The sequence below is a fragment of the Mobula birostris genome, chromosome 29 (genome assembly GCF_030028105.1).
Source record: "Mobula birostris isolate sMobBir1 chromosome 29, sMobBir1.hap1, whole genome shotgun sequence".
Lineage (NCBI taxonomy): Eukaryota > Metazoa > Chordata > Chondrichthyes > Myliobatiformes > Myliobatidae > Mobula > Mobula birostris.
The window spans coordinates 11303866-11320981 of NC_092398.1; the positions used below are offsets into that span (position 1 = coordinate 11303866).

At 40.1% G+C, this 17116-nt stretch overlaps 1 protein-coding gene across 1 annotated transcript in view; it reads left to right on the forward strand.

Moving 5' to 3' along the window:
• mtfr1l (mitochondrial fission regulator 1-like) overlaps positions 1 to 15995 on the forward strand; it is a 30791-nt gene extending 14796 nt beyond the window's left edge. The window contains exons 3-7 of the mRNA XM_072246630.1: positions 3118 to 3242; positions 8088 to 8314; positions 10763 to 11090; positions 13128 to 13285; positions 13964 to 15995. Of these exons, the coding sequence (XP_072102731.1) occupies positions 3118 to 3242; positions 8088 to 8314; positions 10763 to 11090; positions 13128 to 13242 (795 nt within the window). The 3' untranslated portion in view covers positions 13243 to 13285; positions 13964 to 15995. The remainder of the gene's footprint in view (positions 1 to 3117; positions 3243 to 8087; positions 8315 to 10762; positions 11091 to 13127; positions 13286 to 13963) is intronic.
• Positions 15996 to 17116: the final 1121 nt, after the last annotated feature.

The window sequence follows — 17116 nt, forward strand, 5'->3', positions numbered from 1 at the left end:
GCCGCCTTCTAGGCAGTGTCTTTACAAGACAGGTGACCCCAGCCATCATCAATACTCTTCAGAGGTTGTCTGCCTGGTGTCAGTGGTCGTAGAACCAGGACTTGTGATATATGCCAGAGCTACTTGTATGACCATCCACTACCTGCTCCCATGGCTTCACATGAACCTGATCGGGGACTGAGCAGTTGCTACACCTTGCCCAAGAGTGACCTGCAGGCTAGCGGAGGGAAGGAGAGCCTTACACCTCCTTTGGTAGGTGGTATCTCTACCACGCCACCCTCTTTTTATATGTAATACCCTGGTTAAGAATATTTTATTACTACAACTATGCTGTTGGGTATTTTCTGTAACATTCCTGTGAAACATTGTGTTCTGTTAATCAAACTTTACAGCACAGCATTTTGGTTTCTGTTAAGATAAGGAATCATTTGATCCACTTAGGAATGCTGTGTCAGCCAATTGGGTTTGTCTTGATAACATTTTGGCCAGTGTGTTGCCATGGGACATAGAGAGATTGCTGGCACCCAATTTCTAGGAGAACATGAGTTTTGGGAGAGGTCTCTGGCAGTTGTTGGAGGAAGATGGAGGTGTAGAGCAGAATACAAGGGAAGATGCTCACGGTGCCCTGCCCAAAGGAGAAACTCCATTGTAAGAGGTGCTTTGTGCAGACAAATGGTTCCATGGAGGAAATGCCAATTCTTCCGAGTTAGCCAATTCGTTCAGAATGGATTTCGTGGGAAGTTTGAACTGTGGCTGACCTCTTTCACGCAGAATGTGGGTTCAGTGTCGTGAATAATTAAAGCAAAGCACCCAACTACCCAGGAATGAGCTCCAATGTTTATGTGCACATTATAGACTGCTTTAACTGTTATGGGCCTTTTTACTGTTAACTGTTTGTCGAATTTGAAATATATTTCCACTTTAACTTTATGACAGTGTGAGTTCCGTTATTTCGTGACGAGCGATAACTTTGCGTGGGGCAGTATTTACACAGCATTCACCATAATTTCCATTCCCTCATCAGAACATTCCAACTTTCCTGTTTGGTTGAGCCCGAAACGCACGGACTCTAGATGTGTTGCTTGTTGAAGGTGGCCGACTCACCATTACCTATGCAATGCTGAGTCACGTGGCGGTTAGCCAGCAATAGCTAACAAGCCCAATCTATTATGAGCCATGGTGAAAGGGTTACGTACACCACTTTTTGGTATTTATTATTATAACTTGTATATTTTTATGTATTGCCTTGTGCAGCTGCTGCAAAACAATAAATTTCACAACCTATTCTTCCGATTATGTGAATTAATCTTCCATGAATGTCATTTTTAATAATCCAAGTTTATGCATTTTGTTTCTGATTGATGAAATGTCAAACACACAGAATTGTAATGAGGTTGAAATTTTAAAATATTTACAGTGGAAGGAGGCCCGTTAAGGCCAGTGTGCTTAATCTAGGCTTTTGTTTATTATAGAAGCTATTTCGGTAACTCTGACATTCCTCATCCTGGTTGTTGTAAAATGCACTTGTAGTGTTGCAAAATAACCATCAGCTTTTCTCATCCGGAAAATCTGATTTGAATGTAGAATAAATGAAGGTATTAAAATAAAGTATATGGGAGTGCTGGGAGCTTTCAGTTGGTTGCTACAGAATTAATGAAAAAATTGCCCTGAGAAAACAGATAAAATTTGAGTATGTTCACATACAAAGTAAATTTTATTATCGTTGTACGTATATGTCACTAAATACAACCCTGAGATTCTTTTTCCTACGGGCATACTCAGCAAATCTATAGAATTATAACAATAACAGGATCAATGAAAAATCAAGTAGAGCGTAGAATATAACAAACTGCATATGCAAGTATATAAATAATGAAAACATGATTTAGATGTATGAGGATACGCAGTCCTCTTTTATTGTCATTTAGTAATGCATGCATTAAGAAATGACACAATATTCCTCCGGTGTGATATCACAGAAACACAGGACAGACCAAGACTGAAAAACTAACAAAAACCACATAATTATAACATATAGTTACAACAGTGCAACAATACCATAACTTGAAGAACAGGCCATGGCACAGTAAAAAAAAAGTTCAAAGTCTCTCAAATGTCCCACATCTCATGCAGACGGGAGAAGGAAGAAAACTCTCCCTGCCATGCCATGAGATAACAAGATTAAAAAGTCCTCAAATTGAGATCATTGGTTGAGGGAACATCTCAGTGGATGGGCAAGTGAGTGTAGCCATCTTTTTGCTCAAGAGCCTGGTGGTTGAGGAGCAGTAAATGTTCTTGAACCTGGCGTCCTGAGGCTTCTGTACCTTCTATCTGATGGGGGCAGTGAGAAAAGAGCACTACGTGAGTGCTGAGGATCTCTGATGATGAATGCTGCTTTCCAACGGTAGCGTTTCATGTTTTATTTTTGTATTCACATTCTTACAATTGTAGAAGAATAATATTTAGCTCATCAAGATGTTGCTGAATCTCAGAAGTCCTATTTATCCTTTGCCCCTACCTATTTTGTTGTAACCTGTTCTCTCCCTCGGACTCATCAACCCTCCACCCACCTACACTAGGGCTAAGTTTACGGTACCCAATTAATCAGCATGCTGCACATCTTTGCAGTGTGTGAGGAAACCAGAGCAAATGGAGGAAATCTGTTTTGTTACAAAAAGAGAGTGAACATCTCCACTGACAGCACCAAAAGTTAGGAGTGAACCTGTCTCACCGAATTTGTGACGCTGCTTGCTAAACTACTGCGCCGTCTCTTTAAGCAATATAAATATTAACATAATATAATTGAATGTAAAGGGTGAGGTGGCTGCAGTAAGGAATGAAAGCTGGAAAATAACATTGTGCAGGTTTAAGTTCCTAGTATTTGATTCATTCATTTCAATCATTGAGTCTTCAGTAATTTAAATACTCTGCATATCTTGACTTCACATACTGTTGGGCATGTATTAACTGGATTTTTAAAATTTAAATATGATAAGAAGGCCCATATGTCTGTTTAAAACCCCAATCCATTTACTTATTTAGTTCAGCCAAATGTTTCTAATTCAATTAATAAAATCTTCTTTCGAATTCCATTAATGCAATTTCTTTTCCCCTCAGCTTGTTCCTGGGCTTACTGCAGCTGAGACTTTAAGTTCCATCCATGGAGATAAACCAGCCGTTCCGACCCTGGCAGACATTGCATGGATAGCTGCAGATGAAGGAGAAGCCTTTACAAGGATGAGGTATTCACCAATAGGACTGAATCTGTGTTGGGTGGTTGTGTGTGAGGTTATGTTGCAAAGAAGTTAGTCAAAACAAAAGGAACCAGTTAATTCTACTTTTAATAGAAATGGGGTATAAAGTAGGCAGCAAACTGAGAGAAAAATGTTGCTCACTTAAGTATTAAAATGAGTCTGTCTGGCCTTGCTGTCATTTCTGATTTTAACTGTTGGTGGCAAGGTTCCCAGACCTCTGGACACTGGTAAGAATAACTGAATTTATAAAATTGATTTTTACCAATCAACATCTTGTTGAAGGATGTTTTTCTCCCTTTTCGTGTCAATTGATCTGCACTCCCATCCCGTGTCCACCCTTCTTCAGACAACTTGGGGTAGTAAGTATCCCTGTACTGGTCAGTATGTTCTATTTAAAATAAAAGTTGGTAGCTCAGTACAGTACAGTATTGACTTGCAGTATTTTTTTAAAAGCCTTTGTAGCGACCAAATCAAAACCAAAACAATTGCGACCCTACGGATTTGTTATACCTGCATGATGTGCCTTCACTCCAACAACGATTGCTCCAAAGGTCAAAGATATGTATTTGATCCTTTATGCACAACTACTAGACATGCAATCTTGAAGCAATGGAACTTAAGTGTATCCAAGTGTAAGCTAAGCATTATTGAGCATTTAGCTAAAGATATGACATCTGCTGGTCCCCAGCTACTACAGACTGCAATGAGCAAAAGCGTGAATATGTGACTTATTCCATTCGCTTTTACCACGCCCCCAATTATGTGACTAGTTACCATAATAAAGACAGAACATAGAATATGAGGCAAGTAGACAACAGACGCAAGGCTCCTGCAGCTTTGGATCAGTCTTGAGCAGAATTTTCTATTTCTGGATGTGGGTTTCACTTGCTTAATCTTTATTGAATTGCTGTTGTGAGTATAGTGGTGAACAACTTTCTTGAAACACTTGCAGTCCTTTTGGTGTTGATACTGGGCAGGGAGTTGCAGGACTATGTCCAATGATAAAAAAGGTACCAGCAAATTATTTCCAAATCTGAATGGTTTACAGTATGAAAAGAGAACTTACAGATGGTGGAGGTCCCATGTTCCTGTTGTGCTTGTCCTCTCAAAGGCAAGGTCATGGATTTGGAAGCTCTTGGTCTGGTGTAGCCTAGGTAAGTTACTGCAGTGCAGTTTGTAGGTGAGAATACAAACAGAAGTAGGAGCAGGCATTTCAAAGGTTCATTTATTAAAGTATACAACTCTGAGATTTTTCTTCTCCAAATAGTCTCAAAGCCAAGAAAAAAAAAGAATGGCACCACAATCAACAACCCCCAAATCCACCCCCCCCCGCACAGAATGCAACAAGAACATTGGCCCCCAAATATCCCTCACCCCGCACAAAAAGATGCAACAAGAACATCCACCCCCAGACCCCCTCTCCCTGCACAATACTTAAAAAGGACATCGACCCCCCATCCCCCTCCCCCACACAAAAAAAGGAGAGAAAGAATGGGTGAAAACACAGAAGTTAAAAAAAAAACTGTAAGAGTTGGGGGGAAAAGTCCATAGTCCAAGTCCATATCCATATCCAAAACGCAGAAAACCTTGGTAACATTCTCCAGGCACAGCAACAGGTTACACAGGCTCCCTTCTCCGGTAGCAGAGTGATCCCACCAGTAAGCAGAAGGCAGGCAGGCAGCCAGTTCAGAAATACCATTGATCTTCTACCTTGGTTTCACCAGCCCTGTGTCTAAACATCCATTTGTTTCATCTTGAACTCTCCACAGTCTTCTTGGTAGGAAAACCCAAAGGTTTAGCATCGTCTTCTTATTTGTTTGCATCCACATCCCTAACTTTGAGATTGTGACCCTTGATTGTCGGCACCCCGTAGAGCAAGGGTTCCTAACCTGGGATCCGTGGACCCCTTGCTTAATGATATTGGTCCATGGCAGAAAAAAGATTGGGAACCCCTGCCGTAGAGGAAACTTTATCCCATATTTACTCTTAAGCCATGTGAGATTTTACACAAAGCTGTTATGTTTATATTCATATATTACTTGCCAATTAAGGCAGTCAGTTTGTCTGGGACGATAGCAAGCTGCTTGATTATTGTTGGAGCTGCATTCCTCTCGGTGTGTTGGGAGCATTCTATCGTTCTTGCCATCTGTAAGATGCAGGTTAGGGAAGGTTTCCAGGGTGGTTTCAGGTAAGTGATTTTTCACAGATGTGCCCAGCCTTTGACCTGCTATTTAGTGACCACAATATTTGTGGCTAGTGTACTTGAATGTCAGGTTAAGCGTGACTCTCATAATTATGCTGAGAACTTGGGAATGATAATAGCAAGAGTACCTGTCAGACGATGGCCCAGATTTTGTGATTACTTGCAAACAGTTATTGAGTGATAAACAATTACTAAGAACTTCAAGATGAATCTTACTTGGGAGTGAGCTGCAAAAGTATAGTTACAAGACTTCGACCTTTGGAGGAATAAAATATTATCTCATCTGTCTTAATTGGGTGACTCAATTATTTTCAAACAGTGACACCTAATTCTAGATACTTCCATGAGGACCAACATGATGTAATATCTTATATGATTTTTTTTTTGTTACCACCAAGAACCCCCCCTCTCAATTTTCCAGTCAACACAAACCTGACCACTTCAGATGTAATAGCCCATTTCAGATATTAATAAATTACAATTATGAGGACACACAGTCCCCTTTTAATGCCATTTAGTAATGCATGCATTAAGAAATGATAAAAATGTTTTTCCAGAATGATATCACGAAAACACATGACAAACTGACTTAAAAACTAACAAAAACCACATAATTATAACATAGTTACAACAGTGCAAAGCAATACCATAATTTGATAAGAACAGACCATGGCACAGTAAAAGTCTCAAAGTCTCTCGAAAGTCCCATCATCTCACGCAGACGGTAAACCTCCAGAGCCACCAACTTGCTGATGCAGCATCCTGGAAGCATCCGACCACAGTCTGACTCCGAGTCCGTCCGAAAAACTCTGAGCCTCCGACCACCTATTGGATACCGAGCACCATCTCTGCCGAGTGTTTTGACCCCAGCTCTGGCAACAGGCGATATGCAAAGCCGAGGATTTGGGGCCTTTGTCTCCGGAGATTCTCGATCGTACAGTAGCAGCGGCAGCGAAGCAAGCATTTCAGAAGTTACTCCAGATGTTCCTCTGTGTTTTCACGACTGTCCCTATCAAATCCGGATTGTGCACGGCCCCTAGTTACACATATCGATATTCATTCGGAACGGCTCTGCACGCTGCGTTGCGCCGCCATCTTCTCCTCCCTCCTTCTCTGGAATTAGCTCTTCTCTGAACTGCTCAGTTGTTAACATCCTTTCTTAAATAAGAAGAGTAATGTTGCACATGGTACTGCAGATGTGGTCTCATCACTGATCAGTTTTCCATTCTTTTCTTCTCCCTCTTTGCCTCATTATCACTCTCGGTCCAAAGTCAATAAGGGACTAGGAGACTGCTACTGTTAAGTGGGCTTTCTGTCTCAAGGATGTCAGCTTGTCCATCAGATCCTTTGAAAAGGAGCCTTAAAATTAAATTTTGTTGGCTCTTTTACAAACTCGTTCTTCCATTTTCCTGTCTTCACAATAGCTTGCCACTTTCTTATCACCTAACTCCTCTTCTTGGATGGGTGACTTCTGCAATTGTCATGAAATTGTTAACTGGTATTAACATCTAGGTTAGTACCAAAGTACATTCTACTACAGTATTTCCCAAATGAGTGCACTTTTTTGGTTTGCCTTTGTGGAAATATATTTGAAACTGAGATTTTATTGTATTTAATCTCATAATGTGACAAAGTGAAACCTGTATAATTCCAAAGTGCTTTGCTATAAACTAAGTGTGTATGTGTTAAGAGGCATGTAATGTCCTGATCATTGCTCTTGTGTAACTAAGGGGAGGTTGATATACTGCTGGCCTTGAGTACTGCAGCTGTACTGCAATGAGGTGTGCTGACCTCCAGACAGATAACAGTCAAAGAATATTCTGAAAATTTGTATTTTTTTTAAAAAAAAAAGAACTTTCAGAAGCAGCCTGACACCCATGAGGAGTGGAGGTGTTTCTCCTTGCAAATAAGAAACATGTCTTTGAACAGATCAACTTTTTTTTTAATTTTAGGACCTAGTGAAAGGTACATGACACCTTTTACTAATTAGCATATGATGTTGATGGATTTGAAAATATCTTGCATTTCCTCAGTTATTTTACATGTTTATACATATATTTTCATGCCGAAGATGCTATTAGTTCATTCTGAATCCATTCTAGGTCTTTTAGGTGTCCCAACTATTTGCTACCTAAAAATACTTTTTCCCTGTGACTGAAACCAACATTTTATCCATAATGGTGTAAAGGTTCATATTGCCGTTATTTATTTATTGAGATAGAGCAGAGTAGACCTTTCTGGCCCTTCGAGCTGCACTGCCGAGCAATTCCCCGATTTAACCTTGCCCTAATCATGGAACAAGTAACAATGACTAATTAACCTACCAACTGGTACGTTTCCATACCGTGGGTAGAAACTGTAGTACCCAGAGGAAACCACGTTATCATGGGGAGAACGTACAAACTCCTTATGGGCAGTGGCTGGAATTGAACCCGGGTCACTGGTACTGTAAATCATTGTGCTATGCTACCATGCCACCCCAAATCAGACAATCACTTGACACCTGTGTGTTTTAGATTTGTAGTTTTAATAGATATCTCTTGAACTATGGGTTATGTTTTGATTTAAAGAAATTATTATGAAAACTTTCCCTCTGATAATATTTGTAAATTATCTGATTTGGATTACAGAGCTGATGCGAGACCCTACAGGGAAGAATGGCATCCGACTCCACTGCTTATAATGCATAGAAATTCTTCAGTGCCTAACTTCCGAAGGGAAGGGAGGAAATACGAAAGCCTGAAGAAGCCGGGTCTGACTGCACTGAATCACACTGTGGCACTTCAAGATGAACTTAGCCGCTTGCGAGAGCAGATTGCTAAAATTGTTGCTGTGCCAGAGGGTAAAATGGAAACTGGTGAGTCAGTGAAAGTATTGTCTCCCAGTGATAGCTTCAGATACAGTTAGAAACAAAAGAATTGAGGTTTTTTGAAAGAACTAGCCCAAGCTGTTGGTAATAAGTGGCAGTTTAGGAACAAAGTTCAGAATTGCTTAGTGGTTGAAGATTCTTGCAGATTGTTGTGTATGGAAGGGAAATTCAATAACAAAAGGTTATTTCTATTCTCTATTTCCCATTCCCCTTTCCCTCTTTCATCTTGTCTCCTTGCCTGCCCATTGCCTCCCTCTGGTGCTCCTCCCCCTTTTTTCTCCCGTGGCCTTCTGTCCTCTCCTATTAGATTCCCCCTTCTCCAACTCTGTATCTCTTCCACCAATCAACTTCCCAGCTCTTTACTTCACCCCTCCTCCCCCTCCCAGTTTCATCTATCACTTTGTGTTTCTTCCTGCCCTACCTCACCTTCTAAATCTGACTCTTCATCTTTTTTTCTCCAGTCCTGCTGAAGGGTCTCCCCCCGAAGCGTCAACTGTACTCTTCTCTATAGACGCTGCCCGATCTGCTGAGTTTCTCTAGCGTTTTGTGGTTGTTGCTATGAAGATTTGGAGTTACTTAGGTGTTGTGAATGGAGAATTTGAGTGATGATGTATTTTGCAGAGAGAAAAGTAGGGCACTCATGAGGGGTATCTGTAATTAATACTGCTTGGATTATTGATAGTCTGTTAGTACATTGGACCAATAACTGTAGATGTCTAAAAGAACAGTGAGGCCAAGCCAGTTGGGGATTGAAGGTAAAAAATTTTTTGTTAGTGGATGGGTACCTTTTTAAGTCTCTATCCTGTAGAATAGCACATGGTTTAGTAGTCTTGTACCCTTGTTATTAACTTGTCACATCTGGATACTGAACCATTAGGTACTTGAACATACCTGTTATGTCAGTGTATATAGAGTCATAGTCATAGAACACTACAGCACAGAGACAGGCCCTTCAGCCCATCTACTCCATGCCAAACTATTAATCTGCCTAGTCCCATCGACATGCACCTGGATTAAAAACAGAAACTTCATGACATACGTGAGTGAGATAAACCTGATTCTGATATGGGTCTCTGTGTACTGAATGTGGGAATGGGGCACAGAGAGGGGGATCATGGTTGGGAAAAGGGGAAGGGAAAGAGGAGGGAGCAGAAACCATCAAAGAGACATTCTGTAATGACCAATAAACCAATTGTTTAGAACCAACCCTCAATAGCATTCCTTCTCTGCCACCTATTTCACACCCTTCTGCATTCCACCATCACAATTCCCAACATCCTTTGCTCTCGCCAGATTTAGTCTCACTCTCTGCTCTATGTTGACAAATACAGCACTGTGCAAATGTCTTGGACACCCCAGCTAAATATATTTGCCTAACGGTTTTGCACAGTAGTGTATCTATGCCCCTCTTTATCTTGTTTACAGCTTTCTTGTAGGTAGGTGACCAACTCTAAATTAGGCCTCTCCAACGTCTTATGCAACTTCAACGTAATACTCCATTTCCTGTACTCAATACTTTGATTTATGAAGGCCAACATGCCAAAAGCTTTCTTTACAACTCTAACTACCTGTGACACCACTTTTAAAGAATTATAGATTGATATTCCCAGATCCCTTTGTTCTTCCGCACCCCTCAGTGCCCTATTGTGCAAGTCCTACCCTGGTTTGTCCTCCCAAAGTGCAACACCTCATACTTGTCTGCATTATATTCCATATGCCTTTTTTTTTTTTTTTTTTAAAGCCCATTTTTCTAGCTGGTTGAGATTCTACTACAAATTCTGACAGTTTTCTTTTCCCACTACACTCTCAATCTTGGTGTCATCCACAAATTTACTGATCCAGTTTACAACATTATCATTGCCTTAGGAAGGCAGCATCCATCATTAAGGATCCCTACCACCTAGGACATGCCCTCCTCACGCTGTTACTGTTGGGAAGGAGGTACAGGAGCCTGAAGGCACACATTCAGTGATTCAGCAACAGCTTCTTCCCTTCTGCCATCCGATTCCTAAATGGACATTGAACTCATGAACACTACCTCACTACTTTTTTAAAATTTCTGTTTTTGGTCTACTTAATGTAACTCCATTTTTTTTCTTTCTATTTATTTATCATCTACTGCTGCCATAAAGTTAACAAATGTCAAGGCATATGCCGGTGATATTAAATCTGATACTGATATAGATGACAAACAACAAATCCCTGCGGCACCACATATCACAAGCCTCCAGTCAGAAGTAACTATTTATTACCACTCTGTCTTCACCCACAAAGCCAATGTCTAATCCAAATGATGACCTCATCTTGAATGCCGAGCAACTGGACCTTCTTGACCAACCTCTCATGCAGGACTCAATATATTTGTTTTAGGGAAAAAAAGTTCATCCAACACGTGCTGGCTTAAAGAGAATCTAAGATTTCCCTCTTGTCTTCCAGAATCTGCGCCTTTTACACCAGAACTTGGTTCTCCTGACACGTCAAGCGTTGCCTGCTCTCTACCAGATTTTGAATCTGCATATCCTCCATTAGCGTCGTTTACCTTAAATGATGATATTCCAGAAAATGATCCAGCTGAATCTTTAAGCATTGCATCATTTTCCATGGCTGCTTCATCAAACTTTGACCTTGATTTTGAAAGTAAAAGGCAGGATATAACTGCAAATGAAGACGATGAAACCTCCTGTCTATCAAAGTCCACAAGCTTTGCAGATATGATGGATATTCTGAAAGATATGAACAGGGTCAAATTAAACTCCTTACAAGGGTGAGTTGGAAGTGGAGATAACCTGATGGTATAATTACATATGTTAATAATATTAGACTGTTTATGTTCTAAAGTTGAAAGCTATTGTATAAAATAATAATGACTGAAACTTTGAAGCACAAACATTCCATGTTTCTGTGCCATTTTAATAGAACCATAGTAGGAGGCTTCCACTCTAGCTCTCTACCAGAGCAATTCTTCCATCTACCAGCCCATTCTCTGTAGCCTTGCAAATTTTCTCTACTGTTTGGTTATCTGGTTCTCTCTTGAGGGCTATAATGGAAGTAGCCTCCACCATGTCATCAAACAGTGCACTCCAGATTCCAACCATGTTGCATTTTTCCCAACAATAAGTTTCTTTCCATGACACTCCTAAGTCTCTTCCCTTTTATGCCTATGACCTTTAGGCCTCGATGCCTCCACCAAATGGAGCAGCCCTAAACTATTCATGCTTTTCAGACCCATCATTTTACATCCCATCAAATCTGACTTCAGCCTTCTCAAGTCACGTCAAGTCAAGTTTATTGTCATTTAACTATATACATGTATGTAATGTATATAACCATGTAGTGTATATAGAAATGAGACAAAGTTCACTTAACATATGAAACCTGTGAAGGTAAGGATAAAATCTACAGATGAATCGCACATAAGTAACAGACTATAGTGCATTAATATTAAATATTGTAAGGTATGGAACAGATTAATCAAAGAAAGCTGTTCCAGTATCCTTTTTATATTTTCAACCCTCATTCCAGGAACTATGTTCTTAATTCTTCTCTGGAGCCTCTAAAGCTGTCCTACAACAGGTCAATCTATTGATCTCTGTAGGATTTTGTAAGGCTTCGGCACAATTTACAAGATCTACATAGTATCCATCACATGGAATGTTTCATTTCACAAATATTTTTATTCTGAATAATCCATTTGTTTATATACATCTAAAGCCATCTTTTTCTGTTCTGTAACGAGATATTTGTACCCCCAGTGTTTTTTTTCTCTTGATTTGACAACCCTTATAAATATTCAGTTATGTGGCCATTATACGCAGAAAGCCATAACTCCATGGAACTTTATGTGTACAAAAGAAAATATTACAGCTGCTGGAAAACTGGGAGTCAAAGCAGAAAATGGTAGAAATACTCAGCAGGTCAAACTGTGTGTGGAAAGAGCAAAAAGGTTGATCAGAGCTAACCTGATGCATAAGCTCTGTTTCTCTCAGGCACTGCCTGATCGATCCTGTCCATAAGCATCCAAAATATAAACAAAATGTTGGAGATACTCAGGAGGTCAGATTCCATCAGAAGCATATGAGCTGATGAGTGCAACCAGCATTTTCTTGGTTTGTTTTCAGATTTCAAGTATGTGCAGTTTTTTGGCCTTCTCTCCCCCTCCCCCCACCTCCCCCTTTAACTATAATTTGTGAATTAGCTTACAATTCAAGTTTAATTGTCATTCAACCATACACGAATACTCAGGAATACAGCCATACGAGGCAGCATTACTACGGGGTCAAGGTGCAAAACGCTTTTACGGGATAAGAGTCCTGATGCCCCTCCCCTCTCAGTGAAACCGCGGCTTGATGTCCAGTCTTCGCACGTACAAGTCAACAAACCCATATAGAATATCAGTAAGATACAACGATGCAGAATGTGCATGTATATAGTCCAGACCTCCCAGCCCATTGAGGTCATCTCTTGACTGGCCCTGATGTCTGACACCCGCTAGGTGATACCACGGTTTTGAGGCCCAGTCCTCGCAAATACAGGCGCAAATAGAATGTTAATAAAAACACAACCAGGCAAATATATGCGTATATAGTGCAGAACCCTCAGTCTAACTAAAAGCTTCAGTCAACCACAACTGAGCTGTGTCGCCTCTGGTAACAAACTAACATCGATAGTAACAGTATTAATAAATGTCAGACAAACCTTGCAATATGTTGCAGCTGCAATAAATATCCATCAAAGAGTTTATTTTACAACAGCTTAAGTTTGATTGGAAAGACAAGTTTTAACTAAAATTGTGTTACTTTAGGTCCAGGAGAGGCTCTCAGCTTTTGAAAGAGAATGACCCCTCGGTACTCATATCAGAGGCATTGAAACGCAAGTTTACTGTATCAGACAGTAGTATTTTTATGAAGGAAGACTGATTTACGCAAGTTCTTCAAACATCAAGTAGTACCCACAACTCAAGTAAGTCTCAATTATGTACACAGTGAAAATTAGGTCATTGTTTAACTAACCCTTTCCATGAATAACAAGACAGCTTCTTGATTTCATGCATAAATGACTTAAGTGTTCATCCCTTTCTTAGTCTCTTTCTTAAACAAGTAAAAAGTTGAACTTTTTCCTCACTAAAACTAGCTGCTGTAGTTAGGAAGTATGGTCAGATTGTCAAGTGAAAATTTCTTCAAGGGGCTGCAATATTTCTGATTGAATGCTTTGGGCATGGTATATTATAAGATTAAGGCAAAAGTTTGTCGAGAAGATGGGCAATGTTACTGGGATGAGGTAGGGGTACAGTGGGAAAGGGAGAGAGCAAGGCTTTCTAGCCAAGCAAAGAAGCAGTGTTTTTAATGACGTAGTGTGAGGGCAAATTTAGTGTTGTATTAGGAACTCCCATCATAGGGGAAGCAATTAATGGGAATGTTTAATGGCAGGCATTTTACTTTGGGAATTGAATGGGGGGTGTGGGGGAGGGAATACAACAATGGAGGTTTTGGCTTCCAGGTGATTCCAAGAATCGGTGATTTTCATGAAGCTGAGAAAAAGTTATTTCCCATATGGACTTTTCCCAGTAAGTTAAACGTTAAGCATTAAAACACACCTGATAGTTTTGTTTTTGTCTTAATATTTCTGTCTTCACATTAGGTCTCATAACAAGACCTGTTGATAGAAAACTGCAGTTATTTGGGAAGAACTGCTGTACTCCAGTATGCCCTGTGGACCCTACTATTAATACATAAAGGACCTGGAGCACAACTGTGCTGGACAGGACACTCCTGTTCACTTTGCACTGCAATATTACAGGTTGCGGAAACAAGGTTATAAACGGAGCAAGCTTGTATTTGTGCCTTGACTGTTGGAAATAGAGGAATGTCTTCCTTACCTCAGTTTTTCTTTGGGGGGAGGGGTGGGGTGGTAGACTAAGATGGTAGAGGTGGGGATAAATTGGGGATTTGATTTAAGAAATAATTTTCCCTTATCTATTTTACATTCTCTCAACCACCACACTGCACCCTCAGGGAACTGGGATATCCAAGGAAAATTCACCAGTGAGAGGCTTTGTGGTTTCCTCTACTTTAAGTGACGACTTCTCTGTTTAACATCCTTGATTTTTGCATCCAATTGTGTAAAGCAGCCCTGCAGATTTCCTCTTGTTTGTCACACCAAAGTGGATGGCTTTTTGAAATTTGAGAGTGTAGATGATTGCAGCATAAAAAACAACTTGTGGCCTATTTTACCATATCTGCTCAAAATTGATTTCTGCTGCTTTTAAAAAGGAATCTAATGGCTTTGTGCATTTCCAAGTGTTATCCACTTGGACTATTAAAACAATTATCTGTAAAGAAAATATTGAGAAATAAAACCCAAGTATGGTCGGGTTTGCTGAATGTATTTACATGTATTGTCCCTTTAGCAACATGGGTGTAAAGATTTGATAGGAGAAATGGTCATTGGAGCAGTGAATCACATCACCATCCTTGTGCTTGGATTGCACTTTTAATATTCCCTTCTGCCGATACTAGTGTATTATCGACAAAGGTGGAAAAAGCCCCATGGTGGCATAGTGGTTAGTGCGATGCTGTTACAGCTTGGGGTGTCCTGGCGTTGGCAGTTCAATTCCGCTGCTGTATGTAAGGAGTTTGTGTCTTCTCACGTGAACTGAGGTTTTCTCTGGGTGCTTCAGTTTCTTCCTACAGTTGATAGGTTAATTGGGCATTGTAAATAGTTATTGCATATGGTAGGATTAAATCGGGGTTGCTGGGCTGCGTGGCTCAAAGGGCCTATTCTCAATAAATAAATAGATTGCTGGGTGGTGTGGCTCGTTGAGCCAGAAGGGACTATTCCGTGCTGTTCTCTAGATAAATCAGTAAAATTAATACTTATTTCTGAATGGATTGCTTTCCTCTTGTTCTGTTTTTTTTTAAGGAAAGACATTACACAGTTGCACAGAATTTACCGCCAATGTTTTTGTGCACAACTTGCACCTCCACTCACACTTATAACTTATTTTAACTAATGTGTTTAAAATGTTGGGAATAAGTTGCTCATCATGGTGCCATAAACTTTGTTGATGTGTCTGCAGCTCTGTTACACAAACCAGCAGGAGTAACTTTTCCTAACACTTTTTTTTCTCCACCTACTACCACCACCAACCCTTACTCCCCACAGTTTTGTTGCAATTATAGAACTTTTCTTTTGTTAGTGACTGCATTTTTAATTTCAGTGGGATTTTTTATGTTAACTTTTTTTTGTCAGCGAGCGAAGAAATCTTTGGATGTGCTGGCAGTAAGTGCTTCAATTGATAAATAAACAAGCTTTGGTTTTGGGAATGTAACATTTTGGGCCCAAGTACTTCAGTCGTGCACTATGGACATGCGCAGATAACTGAGCTCAACCTGCATGTTTATGGTGCCACCTCAGATCGGATGGGTGAGAGTTTGGCATATTTATTCAAAACTATTTTAGTATTTAAATGTAAAACTGCATTATTGAATGTTAATCTAGATTTAAATGCTCATTTTACTTAATGTTAAAAGCAATAAAGGTATCAGCATGATTGGTTAACTATTTATTACATTTAAGAGGGAGATCTATTGAAATGGTTTTTCATCCTTGTACTAAAAAGATTTTTTAAACATTGATATTTCTGAAAGTACCAATAAAAGAACTTAAAATATTTTGAGGTCTCTGAACTCGTTTAGTTATATAATGTGTTTCTTTTGCAGCCAACCAATTATTTAGCATTATCCCAGCACACACACAATTTTGGTCTGTGGTTAGATGAAGGTTTTATTGTCTAACTTGTCTAGAACCAATTAAGGGAAATATTTGTAAGTATAATCATCTTGGGGATTGGTTAGCAAGCTTGTCCAGTGAACACAGCTGCTGTGATAATTCATCTCAGTAGAGGTTACATCAGTGCAGCTACAGATGGCCTCAGCACTGTAGATTGGAGAGGGCAAACTTGTACTAGGGTAGCTTTCCCTGATGAATACTAGGCCTTCTGAGAAGCAGTGCACAGACTAAGTCGGATTTAGATTTCATTTAATTATCATGTGTATGTCAAAACCTGCAGTCAAATGTGTCACTTGCACCAACAACCAACACAAACTAACGATGTGCTGGGGCAGCCTGCAAGTGTCGACGCACATTTTGGGGCCTACATAACATGCCTACAACACAAGCAACAACAACAGCCACTCTTAAACTGCCTTCTCATACGATAGGGTGGGAATAGGCAGAGAGGTTATGTGTGTGTTTTTTTGGGTTGGAAAGTTTTCCACTCCAGATTTTTCTTCTAAAGTGTTTATTTCCATAACTACTTTAAAAATGGGTCTTTCAGGTCATACATCATTGGAATGTTTTTTTTGGCTTGGGGAGACTGGCGTGAGCAAAATTCTAGTCGTATGTTGCCTCCCTGGAGCCAGGGTCATGGATATCTCTGTGTAGGCACAGGGCATTCTGAATGGGAGTGCGAGCCCTGGACGTCGTGGTCCTTACTGGTTCTAACCGCATATAAGCAGGAAGAGAGATGAGGGCTTGGAAAGTGAAATTGGGAGTTTATGCAGGAAGTTAAAATGTAGGGCCAGGGATTACTCCCTGGGCTATGTGCTAGAGAAAGAAATGGGAAGGTAGTACAGTTAAAAGTTGTGGCTAAGGAGGTGGGGCTAACAAAAGTGTTTCAGTAACATAGATTACTGAGCTCTCTTCCAGGATAGGTGAGACTAATACAAGAAGAAAAGGTTGCACTTGAACTGGAGGGGAACCATATCCTTGCAGGAAGATTTGCTACTGCTA